The sequence below is a fragment of the Vanacampus margaritifer genome, chromosome 5 (assembly GCF_051991255.1).
Source record: "Vanacampus margaritifer isolate UIUO_Vmar chromosome 5, RoL_Vmar_1.0, whole genome shotgun sequence".
In the NCBI taxonomy this organism is placed as follows: Eukaryota; Metazoa; Chordata; class Actinopteri; order Syngnathiformes; family Syngnathidae; genus Vanacampus; species Vanacampus margaritifer.
The window spans coordinates 28000405-28026890 of NC_135436.1; the positions used below are offsets into that span (position 1 = coordinate 28000405).

At 41.9% G+C, this 26486-nt stretch overlaps 1 protein-coding gene across 9 annotated transcripts in view; it reads right to left on the minus strand.

Moving 5' to 3' along the window:
* The window catches only part of tenm4 (teneurin transmembrane protein 4), a 310021-nt gene that overhangs the window by 40343 nt on the left and 243192 nt on the right, over positions 1-26486 (minus strand). For 6 of the 9 annotated variants that reach the window (XM_077565526.1, XM_077565529.1, XM_077565530.1 and 3 more), the window contains 8 exons: positions 25222-25341; positions 20527-20788; positions 15704-15971; positions 14179-14322; positions 11403-11652; positions 9665-9685; positions 5307-5539; positions 3616-3770 (listed from right to left, as the gene is read on the minus strand). In XM_077565526.1, the coding sequence (XP_077421652.1) occupies positions 3616-3770; positions 5307-5539; positions 9665-9685; positions 11403-11652; positions 14179-14322; positions 15704-15971; positions 20527-20788; positions 25222-25341 (1453 nt within the window). The remainder of the gene's footprint in view (positions 1-3615; positions 3771-5306; positions 5540-9664; positions 9686-11402; positions 11653-14178; positions 14323-15703; positions 15972-20526; positions 20789-25221; positions 25342-26486) is intronic. The other 3 variants (XM_077565535.1, XM_077565531.1, XM_077565528.1) reach the window with 1 other exon arrangement.

Consider the following 26486-nt stretch of genomic DNA (forward strand, 5'->3'; position numbering starts at 1 on the left):
CAAAGTAGGACTTCAGAGAAAAAATACATGTGAGAAAAATTCCAAAGTTAAACAAATGTGTGTATATATATATATATATATATATATATATATATATATATAAAAATATATATATAAAATCGCAATGAATGTAAACTGAATGTTGACCAACTTCATGGATTCCAGTTTGGCCATCAAAAGCGTTTCCACATGTACCATGCATGTGCTTGAAAAATAAATGAGGTACCGTATGTTTAAAAAAAAAAAAAAAGTTCTGACACATTGCTCTCAATACACTGGAGAGGTTGTTATCCGCTTTCAAGTAGAAGATTGCCCACCATATTCCACCTTTATCTCTTCCCGCTCTTTAAGCCAATTTCATCATTTGACGGCCAACGGGGGAGTCAGCGCCATAAAAAATGTCATCTCTGACTCTCTGGCATTATTGGTCACGCTTTTGACTCCCTTGCCACTCCTTTGGAGTGGCGCACTTGTCCGCCTTTGATTGAAAAAGCGCATCCCGCTCAAAGAGAGGAGGTTTGTCCCATAATGAAGCGTAGCCGCGGGACGCATATGACATCAACGGGCCTGGCGGCGTTCAGAAAATGTATTATGTTTTTTTTTTTTTTTTGGGGGGGGGGGGGGGGGGGCACACCACACGAGTGAAAGGGGGGAGACTTTCAATTCCTTAAAACCAATTTCTTGTCAACACTGCCGGTTAAATATTTCATGAGGCCAAGTGCCGAGCGGCCCATGAGGAGGTTTTTTTTTTTTTTTTACGCCACTTTGGGAAAGGTTTTCGCAGAGCTGCTGTCCAATATGATGTAACCCGAGTCACATGGCTTGCCTGGAGTCAAAATGAAGTCCCCGATTTACAAGTTGAGAAGCGCTTGGCTGAAATTCATGAAAGACTCGACTTTGACTTGGTATTCATGAGACTCCATTTCTACTTCAACTACTTACGGTCCTTTTTAAGGTAATGTAATGTTTGTTTTATTTTTGAAAGATTTTTTTTTGGTCAACTAAATGTTACTACTGTTGTATATTATACATTATTTTAATCCCTTCCTACTAACCATTCATCCATCCATCCATTTTCTGAACCGCTTTTCCTCTAACTATGCCGAGCAAAAAAAGAAAGTGGTTGGACGAATATTTGCGATATGAATTGACATGGATAACGGAACGTATGGTGTTCCACAGGGTTCAATTCTGGGGCCTCTGCTGTTTTTTATTGTATCTGTTTTGTTCTATTTGTTTGCCACACAAATATATCTTTATCAGAGGTGGCAAATCCAAAACTGCCACAGTTTGGCTTTAGCCCCTTGTGCTAGCAAGCTAGCTCCCTAGCAGGTAACCAAGCACCCGGGGAGCTAGCTAGGCAGCTAGCTAGCTAGCACCTGGGGCTAAAGCCAACTCTGGCAGTTTTTTTTGCTTTTTGGACCTGGATTTGCCGCCTCTGATCATTATATTTAATATTGCAAGTCGAATATGCTGTGCCCCATCGATCGAATTATAATCCCACTGAATCAAACCGAATTGAATCCTTTCACTTTAAATGAACCGCTCTTGAATTGTTCACACTTCATGTATGGAAATATGTATCGAATCGTCTTTTATTGGAGAAATGTACACCAGCGACGATTTGCCAAATCCAAAGAATGACTTGCATCGATTGACTTTTTTTTCCCCCGCAGGAACTTCAAAAATTAAGACTTCAGACTTACACAAATGTGACTTGCTCCCATTTGACGATCATCCCATACAAAAAAAAAGGCAACTACTAAAAGAAATGCAGCGGCAAACAGTCTTTTTTGCCTATTTTTACTCCAGGACACTGTCAAGTAGCAATCATGTCCCCTCTTTACTGGCAGCAGCATGACGTCCGCCGGCAGACGAGCCAAATGTCATCATTTCAAGTCCCCGTCTGAAAGTAAATCCAACGCCAACGTTGCCGTAGAAGCTGTAAATACCATTCCGTTTGCCTCTGCTTAAAGTCTGAACCCGGCGGGGGGTCCCGGCAAAGCACCTTTTAAGGACTTTAAAGTCTGAGACCAGTTTGAACAAGTGAAAGACGCCTGAGCGGGCGCACTAGCTTGTCCTTTCTGCTTGCTTGGTGCAAAAACGTCAAACATGAAAGATGATCGCCCTTACAGCAATCCCACACGTATTTGCATTTTTTTTTTAGGGTTTGATGTAAGTTGAAGAGTTTAGTTTTAGTATGTTCACCTGTTCTTAACTCATTCACTGGCAGCCATTGTCACTGAAGCAACCCCCTTCGCTCCCGGCTGTCTTTACTGGATACAGAATATTGTGTTCTACTGCTATAAAAACATTGACCATACAAAAATAAATATTAAAGTCTCTTTTTTTCATCAGGAAAAAAAGTATATTTCTGTTTCCGTTCTGTAGCAATTAGCATTAGAATATAGCTAAGTTCTGTTAAGAACTGTGGGTAAATCAGCTTGTTTGCAACATGGTCCTGGTTGATCTCCTATACTCTGCTGCCACCTGCTGGCCATTTTTGTAATTACTGCCATTGCTTCAACCATTGTCTGCAGTTCAGAGACTGCATCAAAGCCTTATGTATGCTCTAGCATAAGTAAAAAAACACACACACCTAAAAAACATATAAATACGTCTTTGGGACGCTTACAACTATAAAAATACGTTTATATGTTATTGGGAGAAAATTTGTTAATTTTTATTAGATTTTTTGCCCCTTACCTAAAAATAAGGCCAGTATCAGCCCGACACCGATGCCTGGTATCGGTACTCGCCTATTCTTAGTTCCACCTCTACATTTTATCCAAATAAGATACAATACAAACAACACGTCATGCCATTCACGTGAAAGGCTGATTCATCGACATCATCGTCCTCCCATGGTGGTGGACGTGATAATGTACGAGCCTCCTCCAGAGGAGCGCTGATGTTAAGTGAGGGCTTGGCGAGTGTTTGAAGCCGCGCGCCCGCCCGCATGAATTTTTAATGAATGCTTTTTAGCGACTGAGCGTCTTTTGGCGGGCAACGCGGGCCGTTTGTCATGATTGCGGAGCTCCAGTCTTCGCCGGGAGTCTCTGTTGGCGACAGTTTGCGCTTTTTCTTTGGCTTTTTTTTTTTTTGTACCAGATTGGTCAGGTGATGATGGCAAAGAGGAAAAAGGTGAAAGCAAAACCGGAAATGGTAGACGAAAGTGCTTCTTGTCTAAAATACATTTTTAATACTATAAGTAAATATTATATATCTATTTTTTTTTTTTTTAAAGAAAATTTTATTAATTCAGACATATTGTCAGTAGCCAAATATGGGACTTCATCAGATTAGTTAATTCTCAATACAGTCACGTCTCACTTTCACGAGGGTGTGCACACTTATGCAACCATATCCGCTCACTTTTTCTATGCACTGTGCTCTTTCTACCACTGTGGTGTCCTTGCCTGGGGTGCTTTAAAGAGGGGATATGCACGGCCCATATGTGCTCGTGCCTCAGTGGGCGCGTGAGCCCGCGGGGTTAAAGTTCAACCTCATCCCATACCAGACGCCTACGGCAAAAGGTCAATGCGCATCCTCTGTTAATTCTGCTCAGATGGCCAGGTGGCGACGAGAGAGGGGTGATTGGGGGGGGGGCGCTACCTGTGAGATGTCCATAACGGAGTCGCAGCTGAGGGGTCGAGCCGAGGTGAGGTCGTTGAAGCCCAGGAGGGTGGAGATGATGCCGTTCTGGTCCACCCGGCGAATCATGGTGCCATCCACAAAGAAGATTATGCCGTACTTATCCACCGTGATGCCTTACAAAAAGAAAAAAAGAAAAAATGTAGTCAGCTGACAACACAATGACCTTGAAGTGTCGCATCACAATCTACAATGGGGAGGGCAGACCTCCCCCAAGGCCTTATTTGGATCATCTCGTCTATTTTGCTCCGTGCAATACTCACATATAGGTCAACTGTTATAGCATCCATTTTTCAAACACATCCCATCACGTAAATTCAATTACTGTTTATGTCACATTTTAAGTTTTTTTTATTTTATTTTTTGGGGGGTAGGGATACCAATTAATTGCCTACAGTAGTTAATTGAATTGGTAGATTTCTTTCCTATTTTAAAAGAGGTAAAATTGGCCAATCACATCGACCATGTTTTGCTCGTTTCTGCCGATTAATATAATTATTTTTACACATTGGGACATCAAAACATAAGATAAAGATAATGACAATTCAAACATCCCGGCCCGCCAAAAATTAGAAAACTAAAATGATTAAAAAACAACAACAGATTTTTCTCTTTGTTTTTTTCTCTCTCGATTAACAGTCAAATGATCTGCCTGTAATTCATGTCCTAATTTTGCAAGCTTTAAAGGACCCCCAATTAAGTTATTTCATTAATTTTGTATTTTTCTTTATTAATTGGTTGAATAATTGGTTATCGGATTTTTTTTCCTGCCAAACAGTGGAATCGGCATCAATTTAAAAAATAATCCATATCGATCAATAATATATAATAATAATAATAATGATAATAATAATAACAATAATAATAATACTCTGTTTGGGTTGTTTGTTTGTTTATACAAAGTGCATTTATTATTCTATTCTTTTTTAAAAAAAATAATATTTTATTTGATTGAATTATACTCTTTCTTCTTCCTGTAACAGCCGACCATAAATAAGCAAGCACCCCACGTTAGCGTATACCTTTGTTTTGTGTGTGTCTGATTTCTTCTGCATATTCAGAGTCTGTCAAAATATTTCAGCGTTGGCGACAAAACGTGCTGTTTTCAAAGAAAATCTCTCTCTTTTTTTTTTAAACTTCTTCTCCGCCAGCTTGATTTCAGCACGTATGAATCACACTGTCATGCCGGTGGAGAACAAAAGGTGCGCGAGCGTGTGATCAAATGACTTAACGCCTCATCCAAATATAGATAACCATGAGGGGGGGGATAAGCCTGGAGAGTGCAAGAAAATAATCAAAATAATGAAGTCTTAAAATAATTTAAAACAGTGATGATAACTTACTACACATTTTTGTAGTATGTGTACTAATCATTAGCGATTAATACAAACGTAGCATTTGATGACCAAAAATGATTTGTTCGATGTTTTTTTTTTTTTACATTTGTGAAGTACGTTCAGGATTTCTTTCTGAGATGTGTCGATCACATTGTATTCGCACCCAAGTCCGCGTCCTTTGCTTCATAAAAAGTCTACACACCCCTGTTCAAATGCCAGATTTGAAAAATGAGATGAGCAGAGTGCATAAACATGCTCAGAGGCTAACAGGTGCTAATTATTAGCATGCAACATATGTACGGTGCCGGACGCCACCTCTGGGGTTGGTGAGCGTGGCCTCGGCGGCTTTGCCTCCGTCCCCGCAGCGCGCGTCGTCGTAGGGCAGGCACTGGTCCCCGGTGCCCGCCACCACCTCCAGATTCTTGGCCACGTCCTTGGGCGCGTTCAGCGACTTGACCTTGAACACCTTGCGGCTGCTGGTGTCCGACAGGTACACGGCGCCGTTCACCGGGCTGCTGGCCAAGTAGTACTTGTGGGCCGGGCTGTTGCTGTTGGCCAAGGTGAAAAGAAATCAACAAAAGCATGTGAAACGCAATTAAAATAGACTAGAAAAAGGCATCGAGATTCATTGGAAGGGAAAAGAAAAGACAACGAGATGACATGAAAGCAGATTAAAAACGACAAGAAAAGACAATAGAGGCAGCTGAGTTGGAAATCCCACATCCGCAATTGTTTCTGAGAAGAAAGTGCGGAAGATCTCCGCACTGCTTGCAAATTGTTCTAATGGCACACAAAGTGTATTTGCGTACAATGGACAGAAATGCTAATGATGACACTTTCCCTGACCCGTAATTTCTCTGTGATATTCAAATTACAACGGCTATTGGAAAAGTAGACTCCCTCGTCCCTGGTTTTGAGTTATTTAGACAAACACAAACCCACAAACACTGTAAGAGCAATTTGATGATGAAGAGGAAAACAATTCACGGAAACGCTGCTTATCTACTCAATATTTGTTTTGCGCTTTTCAAATAACTCGGCTGTTTTATTGTGGGTCAAAAATAGTTTACCCCCCCAAAAAAAGCTTCTGCTCTGCTCACTTTTGTTGTTTTCTTTTAATTATAATATATTTTCATATTATTTTGAAATTGACAAACCACCCCAAAAATAAAGTGGTGAGACAAATATGTGCAATATGAATTGACATGTATAAGGGAACCTATGGTGTTCCACAGGGTTCTATTCTGGGGCCACTGCTGTTTTCATTCCATTTGCCGCCCCTTCAGGCCCACATTTTTTTCCCAATGAAAGAAGAGACTCTAATCTTGGTAGAGTCCATCTTTTTATAGCAATAGAACATAATATTTTGTGGACCTTGCAAAATCAGTCAAAATCCAGTAAAATAGTTGGGAGCGAAAGGGGTTAAAAAAAAAAAAACCTGCAGTGAATAGAGTTATAGAGTTTACTGTGCACCACTCGAATGGTAAACCAAAGCCGCCCAAATATGTCCTGATGTGCACTGTAAAAACAGCAACGTGGGCGCATTTTGGCAAGGTAGTCATTAGCGTCCACTCCAAAGATAACCCGGGTTTATCAGGCCCCCGGCAGGCCCTGATAAGCATTAAGGAGACGGCTGTCAGCTGGCCGTCATTCAGACTGGATTAAGAGTCAATCTCCACTCTTTAACCTTCAGGCTTTTTTCATGGCTTACTCTTGTTTTGTTTTCGTTCTTTCTTAGAACGCCACAACCAAGGCAAGGCTCTGTTGGGATGGTCAACTGATTTCATTTGACAAATGACCTTCAACCAACAGCCGACGCGCAGCCCACCGACCACGTCGAAAATCAGGTGGCTGGTGAAGAAAAACAAAATACCAGGCCGCGGTGGACTAGGTCGGAATCCAGCCTCAATAACCGGATTGTACCGGCCCGGTGCAATCAGCTGATAGCTTATCAGCCGCAGGGATGTATGTAGAGCAGCCGCTTTCAAAACCAGGAAGCGTTATTGGGCGACCTTGAGCTCATGCGGCCCCTCGCCGGCCATCCATATTCACCGACAACATCTAGTTTGGAGGAGATAATTGGATTTTGCCGCATGCTGGCGCAGGAATAGAAGGAGGGCGCGGGGGGGGGCATCCTTAGCGGGGGGTCAATGAACATGAACGCGGGGTGAGATGGGCCACCTCCCCTCAGTTCCGTATCGGCATGCGCGGCTCGCACGCCGACGGCGGGATTTCGCCCCGTTTTATACCGACGCACGCTGTTTTTCTTCCTGAATAAATCTCCTTTTTATCATGCAAATGTGGCTCGCAAGAACAAAGGGACGTGATTTGGCTATTTTAGTCTGGCGCAGGCAGCGCACTGACAAATTTGTGTTTGTCGTAGTCCAACGGTGTCCCGAATGCATTAGGATGTGAGCATCTAAGAGCATCATCCCGCATTAGTCTGAAGGTCACGATCAAGACGCTCGACTGCAGGAACGTTGCAGGATTCTGGTTACCATGACGACATGGGACGAAAGGTAGGGGGGGTTGTGACCAGGTGAGCGGCTACTTCTGACCCGGAGTGAGAAGAAAAAACAAGATCATAAAAGTATGGCTTGTCATTTCAATGGTAGAGGAAGCACTTCATCACCAAGCCGCCATAAAATTGCGCGACGGCAATCAGTGGTGGATCCGTGCACATGGTACAGGTTGAACCGAGTAGCCGATGATTAATTGCGTCTTTCAACCTTCACAAGAAGAAGAAGTGTGTGAAAATACCTCAGGAAAAATGTTACTGATTTTGGGGCTGTTTATTCCCCTCCCCCTTCTTTATGTTTTTCTTTTGGATCTTAGAAAATCGGGACACTATTTAGTGGCCCATCAGGCTTCACATTCTGTGTCCCTTTTTTTTTTTTTTTTTTCCAGTGGGATACGGTCTTGAATGCTAATGTACACACTCAAAAGGTCAAAAGTAACCCAATTATGGATAAAAAATGGACTGATCCATTTTATGGGTCAATTTGGCCCAACTTTCTGGGTTGTTTTATAAAATTTGCCCCAATTTTGAGACCCATTTCTTGACTCAAAGTTGACTCAAGTAGAAGATTTTAGTGTATTCAACATATCTTTTTGGTTCTAGCTTCACTATCTTATGTTTTCTTTACAATAAACTGAAGGATTTTAAAAGTATCGTTTTGTTTTTTTTCCATTGAGAGGTTGCGCGTCACACTGTGCCAATACCCGAAAACCAACACATCAAGTCGTTGAAAAAGGTGTACTGAACCTTTGGGCCATCATTTCCCATTGAAAAAAGATATTTGAGAAAGGACACTTGCTGAGGCAGACAGAAAAGTCAACTGAGAGCCCCCGGGTGTTTGCTATTGTGCTCTACATTTTTTTCCCCTCTAAATGGGGGGCCAGTGACCGGCATGACTCGGCTTTTCATTCTCTGTTTGACCACATGTTCGCCGGCTGAAGTCGTGACCCCGTGATGGAAAATCAATCAGGAGCCCTTTCGCTTGAGACGTGTCGTATCTGCGGACGGCTCTGCCATCGCCACCACCTGCTAGGCAGTTAGGGCGCTCGTACCTGCAAGCGGACTTAATTACGTGCTCATTTCTGCATCGCCCAATGAGCTTCTGCCATATTGAATAAGGACAACATACACTGGAAATGCGTCGTTGTGGCAAATGTATCCCACACCGGGCATCCATATCTGTCAATAGGCAAGTGGCAAAAAACAGCTGCCATAAATGTGCCCAGATTTTGGACGGGTATATTAACTCATTTGCTCCCAAAAACTTTTATTTTAAATATTGCCATGGTCCCAAAAGCATATTTATACGTTTTTGATATTTTTATGCTCGAGCAACCATAAGGCTTTGATGCAGCCTCTGAACTGAAGAGAATGCTTGAAGCAATGGTATTCATTACAAAAAACGGCCAGCAGGTGGCAGCAGAGTATACGAGATCAACCGGGGCCATGTTGCAACAAGCTCTTTTTTGCCAGTATTTTAAACTGATTTGTGAATAATGAATAAAAATATACATTTTTTCTTAATGAAAGAAGAGACTCTAATCTTTCTTTTGGTAGGTTCCATGTTTTTATAGCAATAGAACACAATATTCTGTGGGCCTTGCAAAATCTGTCAAAATCCAGTAAAGCAGCCAGGAGCGAAGGTGGTTGCTTCAGTGAAAACGGCTGGGAGTAAATGAGTTAAGTACTAATATACGGTATGTCCTCATGGTTGTCAAACTATGTGTCGTATCACTAACCTACGTTAACGCAAACTAAATTAATCAAATATATTTACGAGATTTAAGAACAAGATCTACCGATCCGATCTGTGTAACACTAAGTCAAATGCTGTACCTATTTTTTTTCCCCGCTTTTCGCACCAAGTGTCGGTCCCTATTAACTGCATTGCTTTGACACATATTTGAGGAGGCACTACAGTAGTTAGCCACAGAAGTTGGAGACGCAAGATGCAAAGCAATGGTGTGTGCAAGATAAAACCCGGTTAAAAATGGAACGGTGTCAGCCGTAGGAAGACGACAGAAACCAGACAGACAGAATCTCCCGTCGGTGTATAATCTCCACTTTGAAGCCGGGGTCTGAGTTGGGTTCAAAGGTTCACAGGGAAGAAAAAGAAAGGGAAAAGAATCATCTTTTTAGGTCCTCTTTGTCTTACCTGTGCCGGAAGTCTTTATTTCTGCCAAGAGCAGCAGACACAGGGCAGAAGACAGACAATAAATGTTAGTTGTTAGTAAAGATAGGCTTAAAAAACAGTTGTTAGTAAGGTAGAATTAATCAAACGGCACATCGTATCTCCCCAAGCCCATCTGAGAAGACATTAACAAAGACATTGATTGTTTCCTAGAAGAGAAGACGATTGGGTTCAAACTGATACAGGTGCACGAGCGGAGACGACTATCCATCTTGCGCCTCGAGAGCATTTTGTCCATCTCAATCGACCGCCGTGTTTTATGACGGCGGTCCCCAAACATCGGGCGGAAGACCGCTACGTGGGCCATTTTGTATCCGACCGTACAGAGAATGAGATTGAGTCTTTTGTCTCAAATATCAGGCACGGCCATTATTGCCTCTGCACAAATGTGAAATCACTCATTCTCTGCCAATGACGGCTATGCCCGTCATAGATTCATTTGAACTGATCTGGCAGCGAATTTGTGAGTTTAAAAAGTAAGACTACAAGCTAGCAAAAATTAGTTTAAAAAAATACACATTAAGAGACTTTCTTCAGCAAGGGGACATCCAAATGATAAGGCATGAGAAGAAAAGCCAGCAACTTCTAGCAGAGATGCACACTTTGTAACAACAGGCTCTCAAATGAGGCCATGAACTGTTTTGGCACGTGGACTTGTGCCAGGCTCAATCAACCTACAACATTTAATAAACAACAGACAAGGAAGAAAGACAAGAGACTTAGATTATTTTTTGCTCGCGAGGAGAACGGACAGAGATGTGCTCAGTTACAATCTCTTACCCGCTCTAAAAAAAATGTTTCAGTCCTTATCTTGTGATAAACACACAGTTCCTGTTCTGTAGCTGCAAGAGCACGAGTCATGCTTTGCAATACTATAAGAGTAAATATGGGATAGCTTAGGTACATTTATTCTAACAACTTGCGCTCTGGATTCAAGCCAAAGCAGAATGTCCAGAACATGCCAATAACACGGAATTTCTTGTTTCTTGTCCCAACATCCCATCTGTGTGAGTTTTTCTACAACGACTCAGGGATGTGATTTGACCAAAGTGAAATTATCAGAAAATTTAGCCGGGGGTCTGGGGGCCGCTGGCATCCAGCTAGGTCCAGGGCAGTGCCCTGGTGGGGGGACAAGGGGGGCGAAGCCCCCCGGAGCTCATGGGTTTTCCGTGTTTTTAAGTCCTTTCAATGCACTCACATGACAAAGAAATAGACAAAACAACAGCATAAATTTTCAATGTATATTGAACTATCCCATATAAAATGGCAGTTTTAGTCAACTCAAAATCAGTCACATTCAAAAACATTGGACTGCCTTTGCTTTTAAAAACTATCACTGAGAATATCATCATATCTAACTAATGTGATTACTAAGTTAACACATAAATAATGTTGAAGAGTTCAAATTTCATGAACAAATAATTGTGACCATCATGACCAAATGAAAAGTAACTCATATTAGAGCATACCACAAATGTCTTTGTTATAGCAGAAGATGTAATCTGTCGGAGTCATGTGCATACACAATCAACTACAAAAAAAAAAAAAAAAATTGGAATTTTTTTTTTGGGGGGGAGATAAAATGGGGGAAAAATCACATCCCTGAACGACTGTAAGACTTCTTTTGACATTGTCTCCCATAACCTTATGATGGAATCAGCTTGAGAAAAAAAGTGCCGACGAATGACAAAAAGTTGGCTACCTGAGTTCTAGAACACTGGTGACGTTCCCCGTGGCGTAGATCCGCCGCACATAGTTGAAGTCGCCCACGTAGAGACTCCCGTCAGAGCCGCACGCCAGAGCTACGGGGGCCAGCAGCTTGTTGCCGTCGGCCATGCCGTTGCAGCTCGGGCAGGAGATGCTGCGGCGCCGGCCGTTGCCCATCACGCTGCCGATGACGGGCGGCTGCTGCGAGATGAAGATGTTCTCCCCGTTGCCCATGTGGAGAATGCCTGGGGAGCACACGGCGAGGAGGAGGGGCGCGTTAATGTCATGCTTTCTGGTGAGCGCGGAATGGACACCAAATTGCTCAGAAGAAATTGTGCTATTAAAAACACACACTCAGTAAGCCTGCACCAAACAATCTGAATCTGGAAGTCTCATGAGGAATGTTCAGGTTTTCACTCATGCTACTATTTAAACTATTAAATCATTCACTCGCAGCCTTTTTCACTGAAGCAACCCCCTTTGCTCCCGGATTTTAAATAATTTTGCAGGGCCCACAGAGTATCGTGTTCTATTGCTATAAAAACATGGAGCCTACTAAAAGAAAGATTTGAGTCTCTTCTTTCATCAGAAAAAAAGTATATTTGTATCTGTTTCCGTTTTGCAGCAATTTGCATTAGAATATAGCTAAGTTTCATCATTATTCACAAATCTTTTTAGAATTGTGAGTCAATTTGCTTTTTTTCAACATGGCCCCGGTCGATCTCTTATACTCTGTTCCCACCTGCTGGCCGTTTTTTGTAATAACTACCATTGCTTTAAGCGTCCTCTTCAGGTCAGAAACTGTATCAAAGCCTTCTGTATGTTCCAGCATAAAAAAAACACATAAAAAACGTCTAAATGTGTTTTGGGGAGTGACGGACAAACTATAAAAAAAAAAAGTATTTACAGTCTTCCCTCACTATAATGCAGTTCACTTTTTGCTGTTTCGCAGCTTTTTTTGTGTATGCAATTTTGCATGCATTTTTTTTTTTACAGTAATGTACATATTTTATAAAATTTTTGAAGGTTTGAACATTGAGAATGTTTAAACAAGAGAGAAATGTGAGAAAATGTAAATCCCTCGATGAGAAAAGTGCGTAAAACTTTTAAACTGTGGTGATGGTTTTTAGAGCCTTAAAATATTTATAATAAATGTAAAACATAAAGCTAACTATTTTGCGGATTTCATTTACAGTATTGTGGGTATTTTTGGGAATCAAAGCCCAGCGTAAAACGAGGGAACACCGTATACGTTTTTGCAATTCTACAAAAAATGTACAGGAGACGTCAATTTTTTTCGTGATGACCCTCAGGTTTACTGTACCGAGCTCCTCTTGTAAACTTTACGACGACATTAATGCAAAGAGCCTCCTTCAGCCCGATCCATAACTTCCCGTTTGAAATGCACGCCACGCGTCTCTGGCCTTCCAACTGGTACTCGGCGGCGTGAGTGGTCTGAGCAGAGCAGCATTTGGTCCATCAGCAAGGATCAGCCAAGCATCCTCTTCCCAGGGCGCGATTAAATCTCGCAATGGCTTCCACGAGCGGCCTGTCGGCAATTAAATTAGGCCGGATTCTAAAAACGATGGGCACGAACATGACACGGCGGAGCCGAAGAAGCGAAGGGGCGGGGCGGGGCGGGGCGGGCCACGTCTTGTGGAATCTGGCAGCGGCGTCTCCCGCCCTCCTCCTCTGGACGCCGCGTTCTGACTCAGCGTGACGGATCAAAGCTTCCCGAGCGCTTTTTCCTATCAGCACGCCTCATCTCCTCTGATGAGTCCCCCGCGCACACAAAGCCAGGCCCTCGCTCGTGACAGGTGACTGGACGCAACTTTCTTCTCTCTTCATCCACTTTTCAAGAGCCATTTGGCAGAAATGAAAAAATTGACCCCTTGGATGGTGGGGAGAGAAAAAAAATGGACAGCGGTAATAGACGGTGTATAAAAATGTATAAAACGAGTTTGGGTTGCGGTAGGTAGTGGAAAGTCGCAACTGTGAGAAAACGTTTGACACAATTCATGGCGTGAACGGCAAGTATAAAAGCCACAAATGTTATGAATGAATCTTATTTGTAAACCTGAAATTAAATTATAATTTTTCCATCAAAAGTTCTTTCCCAGTCTTGTTTTTGTTGAAGTTGAAGGTAGGCATGACCCGATGACTGATTTGGCGATTTTTTACCGTGATTTTAAAAAGTCAATGCTTCATAATCGCTAATACTGCTTGTGACTGGTAAAACAGGACACAATTCGATTGGCTGCTTGCAGAGTTGAGTAAACGAGCCGCCCTCTTTGAAGTTCATTGGGGCCAGTTGCAGGCGAGCAGTTACACACAGAGGAGGGAGGGAGCAGGATAAAAGTGACACAGATGCATTTTGCTCAGTTGATTAATGAGCATTGTCTTAAAAAAAAAAAAACTTAGTGGGGACAGCGGTTACTTGTTAGCCCCAAGGACAATATGTGAAGCCCACAGGTCTGTTCTAAAAAAAGCTCACCAGTGACGGGACACTGTAACTTATTAAAAAGAATTAAAACAGAAGAAAAATGTTAACACATATTTATTTGTTTATTAAACCAGTCTGAAATTGACATCAGTGGTCTAAACAGAGAGCAGAAAAAAAACCTCAACTGTAAACTTTTCTTAATCCCATATGCATAATAATTGAACACATTTTATTGTCTCCTGCCGTTCGTGGGTGTTCGTAGGCGTGCAACAAAAACGGAGCCCCACTAGAATAGAACCTTACAAAAGGGATTTGGAGGTTGACTCACCGCTCTGTATGTTCAAAGCGTGGTGCTTGTCGACGGTCCACCCGCCCAGCTTGGAGGCCGAGCTCTCGTATCCCTGCAGAACAGCCGTCCTCTTCTCCCACAAGATCAGGTCCGGGCATGATTCATACTCGAAACCCACAGACACTGAAACAACAAAAGGAAGGTTGGCGCATGACAAGCTGGACTGGAAACGCTCAAAACAAGACTGGCTGTGGTGGTATGCGACCACATTGCATCCCTCAGGGCCGCCTCTAATTGCTTATAAAACTGTTTATGTACCATAAGAGTTATTTTCCCAATATAGTGGAAGGTCAACGACTGATTTGTCCCACAGGAAATAAAGGAAACAATCTGTTCCTGGGTAAAACTGTCACTATCAAAAAGCTTGTATTAACTTTAGTCAGGTGACACTTTTTTTAACATTCTTAACTGAAGTGTAAGTCAACCAATATTAATAAGACGACTTACACGATCGAGAGTAATCCCCCGCAAATTCAGTTTGCCATTCACAAACGGACCTATTCGTGTTGTTTGTGCTCTTTCTGAAATGCCCTAAAAATGCCACACGATTCTACCGAAGCCCTGTCTAAATAAGAATTGGTGTCAAGGAAGTGTGTCGAAAATATCTTGATTGAAAGGCAAGATTTGTTTGTTGAGTAGGAGCTTACCCGTTTACCATAAATTGTTAATGGGAGTTAGGAAAGTCTTTGCCACATTTTATTTTACTGATTAAATGTTCCAACAGAACCTAGTTCAGTTATATTTAATGCAATTCTGTTGATTCCTATTTTTCTTCTACCCATTCCTTTGACATGCATCTACTTCCACATAATTCATCCGATTCACCTCATTCTAAATTCAACATATTCCAAAGATTCACATGTTGCAGGCTATTATTTTTCTCAATCCAAATCCAGTGGGGGTTTTTTTTTGTTGTGTTTTTAAAAACTTTCATTCCCAATGGGACATTCAACATAACAAATTCACATCATTCTCATTTGAAATTCAAAACATTCTGTTCATTCAAAATCACCTTGGGAACATATTTCAACCTTCCAAACGTTCCCACGGAATAGAAATTCTACATTTTCACCACAAAAAAATCCCTATTCATTCTCAAAAAAACAGATTCACACCATTGTTTTTTTTTTTAAAATTCAAACCATTCAGCACATTTCATTCACCTTGGCAACGGTTTTCTACATACTGACAATGCTCACGTCCTACAGAAAATTCCCCATTCATGCCCATTTCCACATCATTCAATACCATTGCGTATTATTCAACATCAGTCCACATTCATCCATGTTTTTTCGTTTAGCATTTCAGCATTCACATGCAATTTCTTCAGAATTTGCACTTCTAGTCTTCTTTTTTCAGACTTTTTGTTCTGAAACAGTAAAGCACAATTTCTATTTAACTTTTGGAGTAAATTTTAAATGACTGGAATGACGCATTGGAATGACAACGCAATGGATCTATTGTTTCCCCACATGGACTCTAATACAGATGTTTCCACACTGACCAAAAGCTTCGGACAGGCCGTAGACCTTCTGGCTGTAGACGTCCGTCTTGTCCCACACAAAGTCGTAGAGGAGGTTGGGCCCTGCAGGGAACCACTTCCTGAAAAGTCGACCCTCCACCGCCACCGTGAGGTGCACCTTCATCAGGTTGAAGGGGATGGCGACGTGGGTCAGCGTCACCCTCAGGATGGACTTGTAACCCGCCGTCCTGCTGCTCAGGTAGCCCAGCTTCATGTCGCTACCCGGGATGGGAACTTCCTCCTGCAGGGTCTAAAGACACATGACCACGTGAGCACCTCGGGACAACTTGGACTCTTTCAGGTTCAGATGAGTGAAAACCTGTCCCCCTTGTAGGTACATTTTATTGAAAATGTAACTTAATGTGAAGGTTAGAGCGGGAGATCGACAGGCGGATCGGTGCAGCGTCTGCAGTGATGCGGACGCTGTATCGGTCCGTTGTGGTGAAGAAGGAGCTGAGCCGAAAGGCAAAGCTCTCGATTTACCGGTCGATCTACGTTCCTGCCCTCACCTATGGTCACGAGCTGTGGGTCGCGACCGAAAGAACAAGATCCCGGATACAAGCGGCCGAAATGAGTTTCCTCCGCAGGGTAGCCGGGCTCTCCCTTAGAGATCGGGTGAGAAGCTCGGTCATCCGAGAGGGACTCAGCGTCGAGTCGCTGCTCCTCCACGTTGAGAGGAACCAGTTGAGGTGGCTCGGGCATCTGGTTCGGATGCCTCCTGGACGCCTCCCTGGGGAGGTGTTCCGGGCATGTCCTACCGGCAGGAGGCCCCGGGGACGACCCAGGACACGCTGGAGAGACTATGTCTCTCGGCTGTCCTGGGAACGCCTTGGGGTCCCGTCGGAGGAGCTGGCTGAAGTGGCTGGGGAGAGGGAAGTCTGGGCTTCCCTGCTAAAGCTGCTGCCCCCGCGACCCGACCCCGGATAAGCGGAAGAAGACGGACGGACGGACTTAATGTTTGGAATTCTATATATATTCAGCTAGAAAGAGCCGACCACGACGCCAGCGTGGTCACGAAGGCTCGGTTTAAATCCATATGTCCTTTTATTTCACAACGACCGTCCATTTGTCTTCCCTTCTGGCCGGTGACCAGTACAGACTGTCGCGTATTATTCATAACCTTTCCTCCGAGCAGATCTATGAAGCTGAAACATCAATAAGAGGACAATTATAGCGCGGCACCTTTAGTCAAGCCGGTGAAGGATTTCTTCATTATAGCACACTGAATAGTTTTCTCCATCGATTTAATAACAGAAAAGTCCTTCATTACAAGCGCTCCGTCCTGCTGTCGCGATACGACGACGGCACCCCCCCCTTCCCCCCCCTTCCCCCCCCCCCGCCTTGCCCTTGGGCTTACTACGGTTTACACGGCCAGATAAAATATGGAGCATAATAACAGGCCGGGCGGAGACCTGCGCACATGTGGGGTGGCGTTCACGTTGCGGCGAAAGGTCAACAAGCGCCGGTTTATTCCGCTCTGCTCTAATTAAGTCACCTCTACCCACCCCGCTCGCCGTTTCGTCCGACAAGATATAGTGGAACAATTAAAACAGCGACCCGCTAAAACGCCGGTCAGAGGACACGTCAGTCAGCGGCGCGTTTTGGTTGGAGGGCGATTGATCCAAATTCACCCTCGTGAGGACGGGAAAGCAGAGTTTGGCCCTCAAAAGAGGAGCAAAGACAAGACGGGGACTATAAATAGACTCATAGCAAATTCATTGATATGCCATAAATCTTATGAGGCAAACTGTGAGACGAGATAATTAGAAAAGGGCAAAGAGACGCCTGCTAGACATACAGAAGCGTGCACGCCATGCATGGCGAGTTTGTGTGGAAAAGAGGTAAATGGAAACGTATCCGAGTAAGCCTACTTTATCAGCATTTTCAACTAAATCCAGACATGATGAAGGTCTACATCTCCCGGCTGGCCTGGGATCGCCAACTCACTTAGTAATGCCTTGCCCAATAATGCGCAATGTACGAATTTTGAGGAACTCGTAATCTTTTTTTTTTTTTCTTTATTTTCAGGAGAGCTCAGTATTGTTCATTCGATTTGACATCATCATTGCTCTCCTTTTTTTTTTTTAAAAACAAACAAACAAATAAATTAAAAAATTTTAACTCTTTGACTGCCAAAAACGTTAAATAACGTTTAGTAAAATCCTATGGAGGAGTGCCAAAGACGTTTACTGAAAAACGGAATAAGGTAGAAACAAACTTTTTTTTCTGATGAAAGATGAGAGTCCAATCTTTTTTTTTCGTAGTATGTGTGTTTCCATAGTCCAAACACATAATTTTGTATGGACCTTGAAAGATCAGTCAAAATGCTTAAAATCGGCTGGCATCCACGGCATCCCTTTTCTGAAAACGTCTGGCAGTCAAAGAGTTAATAGTTTTTTTTTGTTTTTTTTAAATATATATACATATATATACATATACACACATATATATATATATTTTTTTGTATGTGGGTGAGTATGTGTATGTGCGTGTGTGTGTGTGTGCGTGCGAGCGTGTGTGTATTCATCAGTTCACCTAAAGCCCATTAAAAAAAATCCCATACTAATAATATAATATAATATAATAATAAATTGCCAAATGCAGAAACATCAATGTAAGTTATCACGATGTAGTGGCTCTTGCTAACAGACAGAATTAAGTAACCGGAATTAGGTTAAAAAATTCTATATACGTAGACCATGTTTCTACAAATTTTGATATTTGGTTTTTATTTGAGGCAGATATTTTTTCCATTAAAATGTGATTTATGAGGAGGTTAGACCAACTCGTAAGAGGAACTCGTAATCTAACACATGACTACATCTAATAAAGTAGTCTGATTAAATTTAGTAATCAACGTTTTAGAGTGTTAATTTGTGAAAACACAAAGTTGACAAACTATATAAATGTAGAATGTCTGACTGGAGAATGTAATGTAGCATTTTCCTTAAAATTGCATGAAATTATTGGCAATTTTCTAGTCTTCTAATTTTTTGTTTTTAGTTCCTGATCATAAAACAGCCACAAGAGGGCGGCCGATACTATATAAGGCCGGATACCGGACCGATATGATACCAGGTATCGGTATTTGGTGATCCCTAAAGCCCACAGAAGGGTGAACATGTGCGATGCTAACATCATGTCAGGGTTAGTTCAACGTCATAACGTTTCCTAAACGTTCTCTAAACAGTCTTAATGGTCTTTCTGGTCTCAAGGATTTTTTTTTGTTCAAAATTTTGTTCGCCAAAAAACATTTAATGACGTATACTAAAATCCCAATGAACGCTGCCAAAAACGTTCATTGACGTTAACTGCGTTTTGTTTTTTTTCTCATTGGACAGTGCACCGTCTCGCGCGGTGCTGCTTTGTGAATGGAGTTTGTGAAATCCAAAAACACCCACTAACTATGGCCAGCAGATGGCAGCATCTCTTTTCAATGGGCTCCCGTGTATCAAGTTACATGAAAACATGGCGGATGTTAGGACATAGGACGTTTTCAAGGATGACGTGAATGATTAAAGCGTTTGTCACATTAAATCCAATTCAGCGTAAACAAAAATATTAGTGTTACAGCAACTGTTGTGCAAGAAATGTATCTTTTCTCCTTTTTCGCTTGATGTCACTCAAATGACCCAATTTTCAAATGGTGATTACTAAAGAACGGAATAAGGTAGAAACATACTTATTTTCTTCTAATGAAAGAAAGGAATCCAATCTTTCATATGATATCCATCATGTTTATGTATGTCATAGCACACAATTTTCTGTTTTCCTTGAAAGATGAGTGAAAATGCTCAAAATGGGCTGGCGCTGTCGGGGTTGTTTTTTGCATAATGTTTGGCAGCAAAAGAGTTAATAAATAATATACAAACTGCATACTATGCAATACGACATCCCTAACAAATAACAAAATGAAGCACATAAAAATAATAAAGGGAAAGCCGTTAAGCATAACGGGATGAGGTCATCTACGTGCAATCGTGTTGGGACGAGTGATGTCACGCATCTTCAACACGTTGCCATCGCACGTGTTGCCGACCAACGAAGGAAGTAGCGATGGTCGCGTTTTCATGATGGAAACGCAGTCGGTACAGAATGTTGCGTTTGTGACCGCTAAAGACGAAAATATCAAGGCTGGTACTGTAGTTTTCCGCTGCAGCCATATGCAGCACAGTAAATACCGGAACATTTATGTTCGGCTTGTGTCCTTGAAAAGCCAATTTTTCACTAAACATGACCTTGACTGTATTTTGCTTCCCTGATTCTCAGCAGCTTCTCCATCTTTTCATGAACGGAGGTCCACGGCTTAGAAATTATTCAAGCGGCCTTGGCATTGCCTTTATTGACTTTTTCGGCTTCAGCATCGTACATAATGTAGACCGCGCGCGACGCTTGCACGGCTTTGCCAAGCGGACGACACACGGACACGACGCGCTTCTTCTCAGCGCTCGCTTTCTTAGCAACCGTGTTTAATATTTGCACAAAAAGTAAAAAAAAAAAATGCGAGTTGAAGCTCACCGTTTTTATTGATTGATACGCCTTCAGTAAAATTCGGGAGACTAAATCAGCCATCAAACTCACAATTAGGCGGATTTGAGTGTAAAATATCAATGTGATGCTGGGATGACTTTGCGAACGTGCGTAATCATCCACGCTCAGCATGCTGGAAACTGGCCAGGGTGCGAAGAAGAGCAATTACATGAGAGAGACAAGGATCACAGCAGCGACTGCTACGCTTGATGAATAGTCCTCCGAGTCTGGCTCATGTGTGGGATGAATCGTTTGCGTGTGTGTGCGTGAGTCACCTGGATTTCAGGCACCACCGCCCCCCTCTCGGCGCAGGAGCCGGCGAAGGCGGTGAGCGGCGCCGGCGACACCACCGGGCTGGGCCGGGCGAAGCTGCTGAGGTCGCAGCTGGGGATGTCGTTCTCCTCGTGGCGCATGACCACCGTGTCCATGACGAAGAAGCGGCCCCACGGCAGCCACAGCGTGTGCTCCTGCGTGATGAACGGCGCGCGCTCGAAGTGCAGCGCCGCCGCGATGCCGCCGTCGGTCACCAGGTCGAAACTGGCAAGACAAGCGCCGCAAATGGGACACATTTCATTTGCTGCAAGTCAGAAATTGCCTTTGCAATATTATCTTTCTATGTGCCCACACTATTATAAGCAAGGCATTCTGATTAACTCATTCGCCCCCAAAAACGTATAAATATGTTCTATTTCAAATATTACCATGCTCCCAAAGACGTATTTATACGTTGTTTATGGGGTGTTTTTTATGCTAGAGCATACAGAAGCCTTTGAAGCAGCCTCTGAATTGAACATAATGCATGAAGCATTGGTAGTTATTACAAAAATGGCCAGCAGGCGGCAGGAGAGTATAAGAGATCAACCGGGGCCATGTTGCAACAAGCTCTTTCCCCCACAGTTTTGAACAGATTTGTGAATAATGATGAAACTTCGCTATATTCGAATGCTAATTGCTGCAAAACAGAAAGAGATACAAAAAAACATTTTTGCTCACCAAGTCAATGTGGAGGGAAAAAAAAAACAGCCGAACGCATCTAAAAAAAACTTGAAAGTGCGTCCACCTGTTGTCATTCATAGAACCGATAGAACAATAGCTTTCTGCTTGCACTGCATCATAGTGGAAGCTGTGTTTTATATATTTAGTTAATGGGCTCATTTAGTTCATTTGGTATAACCTGAAAAAAAAACTTTTTTCATCAAATTTTCATCATAATTTTACTTGCGTGGCTAGCTAGCTTGTTTTGTTTAGATGGCTAATTGTTAGCCTCATAACTTTAAGTTGAACATATGTGGTGCAACCAAACACAACCTGGTGCGACCATTGTAGAAAGTTTACCATGATAGATGCATGTCCTAAATTGTGTATATATATATATATATATATATATATATATATATATATATATATATATATATATATATATATTTTTTTTATATATAATAAACTGGACAAAGTGACATTTTTTAAGCGAGTTTTTGAAGAAATTTTAACGTGTAAATCAGAAGTATTATGTGGGAGTTATTACATGGCAAAAAAGTGTGGAGAATAAAAAATCACAAAAAACTGTGCAGCGTCTGGTGAAATTCTTATTCATCAGTGACCCTTAATAACCATCTTAGAAAAAAAAACTTGAAAAAGATCTTAAAAAACATCTTTAACACACTCTGATACCATCAAAATCATTAAATTTGTGGCCTACGAGTCTTCATTCTTTAGCCCAAGTATGACAACGTGTTCATCCAGAGCTCAAAGTGTGTCTGTGTGTGCGTATGTGCGTGACAACGAGACAGCAAGCGTCATCGATCCTTCCGACGGAGGCGGTCCACTCGAACCATCAGTCTAAAAAGCCCCGATGTGCAAACCCAACCACTCGGCCGCATTATCGGGTGCGTGCCTTCGGGTGCGATGCGTCGAGTAAGCGGGTGTCGTCTTGCGTGCGCACGTGATGCCGGACCCGCGTGGCGCCTGTGACTGCCTGCCGAGAGCCAATTAGCACCGGCTCACCTGGAGTCTTTTTTTAAAGTTGACTTTGAAAATGCTTGAAAAGAGCTCATGATACACGTGAAAAAACAACAACATTGTTTTTAACGTGGACTTGAAAAATTTACATTTGGGACTGAAGCTTATTCCAAATGCGTGCAGCATAACATCCAAATGCTGCCTCATTATGTTTACTTGAAAACAAAACATTAAATAATAAGTGTTTGTCTTATCTACATAAGTACCATACAAACCAAGCTATACTGCTCTGTAGAATGGAAGTTTATGTCAAGCCACCGTCAGCAAACTATGGAGGACCAACATTTTAAATAAATAAAAAAATGAATAAAAGTGAAAATAAAAATGCATGTAAAAATCTAATTCAAAAATTAAATACAAAAAATAAATATAAATATAAAATATATCCCAAAATAAATAAATCAAAGGAGAAAAACAATTTAAAAAAAAAACGAGATTCAAAAATTAAAAATAAATATCAAAATAAAGTTCAAAATAAATATCAAAATAAATATACATAGATATCTTTTTAATCTAATTTTCTATTTTTGTATTTATTTGTACTTTTATTTATTTATTTATTTAGCAATATATTTGGGGGTTTTATTTATTTTTTTGTATAAAATTTTTGAATTATATTTTCATATCCGTTTTTATTTTCACTTTTAGTCACGTATTTATTCCTCATTTAGTCTTTTTTTTTTGTGTGTGTGGCAGTTTTGGTCCTCCATAGCGAACAACCCCCTCCCTCCAAAACTTTTTTTTTGTTTTACGACAGAAAACTTTTTTAGGGCGGCATACTTTGAAAGAAGCCGGCCTTGGACAATAAAGAACACGTCATAGAAATGAGTCTAGACAGCCTCCCCATTTCTAAGTGGCTGAACAGGTGCATTTCTGATTTCACGCTGCACTGAGCCTGTTTACAGTGATTGCGGCAGGGAATGCTTGTGGTGGCGGCTTGCACGGGGAGCTGCAGGGGCATGTTTACAGGAGGGAAAAGCAGCAAGATTGAGGAGTGTTTACACATAAGCTGCCTCCCAGAGAAGCGTATAGAATTTAGGGGAAAAGGACAAACGGAGCCATGCGTGAGGGGAAAAAAGCACACAAGGGGAAAACGAGATGAAGGAAGGCGGCGTCGCAGAAAACAACCAAGGAGTCGGAGAGGAAAAGACTTCAAGGCCAAAGCAGATTAGAGGAGAGTTGATGATGAGGGATGTCGATGAAAGGCCGGGAGAAGGATCAAGAGTGTGTGCGTTTTCCAGACACCAGCAAGTGATCAAAATGTCAGCAGGAAGTGGAGCATGTATCGGGACACCATTTTGCACTCTTCCACAAAACACACAAAATCGGTGAGTGTCTCTTTCTGGACCTTGTTTGTGACTTGGGAACGTCCCCAAAACTAATAAGGCCCATATTTCCTTGACATCGATTAACTCTCACGTCAACGTTTATTCACAGAATCCTTGATAATCCCTACAATGTCTCACAAGGGCGTGTGTAAAATCCCATACAAATAAATGCTCACGATTGCATGATTCCTATAAAACATCATTTCATATTTTTTTGGATTCATGCATCATACATCCTGGCCCGAAAATGGAACAGCCGTTTCAGAAACTCCCAAAATTCCTGAGTCAGACAGTGGGGGAGTCCGATTCGAATATTTAATAGAATAACATTCTGATGATTAATTAATCTGCCAATTAACTAATTCAAACCAAAAAAATGTATAAACAAGTTTTTAATACTTTGTCCTGCACTCCCAAAAACGTATTTATACGTTGTTTTTTTTTTTTTTGGGGTTGTTAATGCTAGAGCATACAGAAGGCTTTGATACAGCCTTGGTATGAAGATGTTGCTTAAAGCAATGGTAGTTATTACAATAAACGGCCAGCAGGTGGCAGCAGAGTATACGAGATCAGCTAGGGCCATGTTGCAAAATGCTCTTTTTCCCAGTGTTTTCAACAGGTTTGTGAATAATGATGAAACTTAGCTATATTCTAATGCTAATTGCTGCAAAATAGAAACAGATACAAATATACTTTTTTTTCTGATGAAAGAGGAGACTTTCTTTCTTTTGGGAGGTTCTATGTTTTTATAGTAATAAAACAGAATATTCTGTGGGCCTTGCAAAATCAGTCGAAATCCAGTTAAACAGCCGGGAGCGAAGTAAGTTCGCGAAAATGGCTGGGAATGCATGAGTTAATTAAAAAAAAAATCTAAATAACTTATTTTTTGGTCCTTAATACTTAAACAAAAAGGTGACTCTTGAAATATTTGTTCCTTCATTATTTGTTTGTTTAACTAAAGAAAATTGGCAAAAATCGGCTTTTTTGGGTGAATAATTGAATGTCATTATATTTTGTCCTAAGATGTCATTTGCTAATGTGTAAAAAAAAGAAAAGCAAAACACAATCAGGTGATTTTTTTTCTTCTTTTGCCGATTTATATAAAGAGCTAATATCGGCTGATTAAATCGACAAGCCGATTAATCGGTCAGGCCTTACGACTGTCAATGTCAGACTGGTCGTTTCCGTGTAATCCTGTTGCCTGTTGAACAAACCACCTGCCGACAGACTGCGCTACAATTTCACCAGTCCTTTAAGAGACGAGTTAATGTGCTCAAAAGCACGTAAAGAGCATATCAAATGGCGTGTGCGCCGCCTCAAATGAAACTTCTCCCTTAATTCCTCTGAAAACCACCCTTGTCGAATAAACAATGTCCATCTGCGGCGTGCAGTCCAAACTTGCTCGCTTTGAATTGGCATATTTGATTCCTTTTTCCTCGCCTGCTCCAAGTGAAGCGTAACTTACGAGCGTGCACCAGAAGGGCTTTGTTTGATGTCTCCGGGAATTGCGCCCGGCGCTCCCAAATTGGAAAGCGGCAGGCAGATCAATGGCGGCGGTCGAGCATCTCTACAACACAGACGTGTTTGACTTGGGGGGGGGGGGGGGGGAGTGTCGTCTCTTACCTTCCATCCTGTCTGGTGACGGTGTATCCGAACGACGGCTTGTTGATGAAACTGATGTTGACGCCCACCAGCGGCGTGCCGTCCGAGGTCACCACTTGCCCCCGGATGACGCATGCGTGCCTGCGCGGGGACGGGAAAAGAGCAGCGAGCTCACCACGTGGACGACAAATTGTACCTCGTGCTTAATGATGCCAAAGAATAATCGTCCCTCCGTAAATGAGGACAAGTGTCTTGAATTAAACTGGGACGCGGCAAACGTGAGTTTATTGTTGGATAATGCATCACTCGCAAGCCAAAAGATGACCACAGGGATGAATCAACGTCTTTTCAGCTCAAGCAAACAATTAAACCACATTTTTTCCCCAGCAATACAAAAACAATGGCTGCAAAAGAAAACAATTACTTTTTGTCCCAACCAGGAACTCAAGATGTGAAAGAATCTAGACAAAGTGGAATATCTGCAGAAATTGTGTGGGAATGCTGAAAATCTGAACGTGAAAAAAGTGAAACCCAACTCCTATCACTTTTGCATACCTATACTTCCTTGACACCAATTACCGTATTTTTCGGACCAAAGTTATACCAGTCAAAAATACAACAAGAAAATGAAAAAAAAAAAGCATTTAAGTTGTGGGTTATAAGTCACATTTTTGGGGAAATGTATTTTACAAAAAAAAAAAAAAAACAAGACCAAGAGCTCGAACCGGCGCCCCAAATCTACGTCCCCTAGTTGTGTTGTTGGCAACTAACGTGTTCCGGTTGGATTCAAAACTTCCGCTTCTAGTTCTTCTTTTTAGTTGAAAATGGCTTGACTAAAAGCGGCATTGCTTTGTACCCAAAAGTAAGAATCCTTGTTAGTCATTGCAACTTTTGGTGCTGTTAATAATAGATTACTGTTATGGTGGATACCACATGCTAAAGAAGTACTGATCTCAGTTTTGTCTGACTTGTCTTTTTGCCCCCCCCCTGCACTGTCGAGAAACAATTTTGTTGAAAGCAATTGTCAGCGTACAACAAATACTTGATACACCAGAAGCTTAACTGATCTGATTGCGGGCCCGGACTGCAGTACGGAACAATATCTGTCTTTTGTGCAGAAGACAAAAAAAAAAAGATAAATGTTTTCTGTTGCAGCTTTTGATGCTGGATATCTGTGTGAAGGGAGCAAATCTTTCTTTGCAGCAAGAAACAAGTAGAAAGATTCATGGTGGCTTATGAAAAGAAAACTGTACCAAATAAAAGCAATCAAGCACAACAACAAAAAA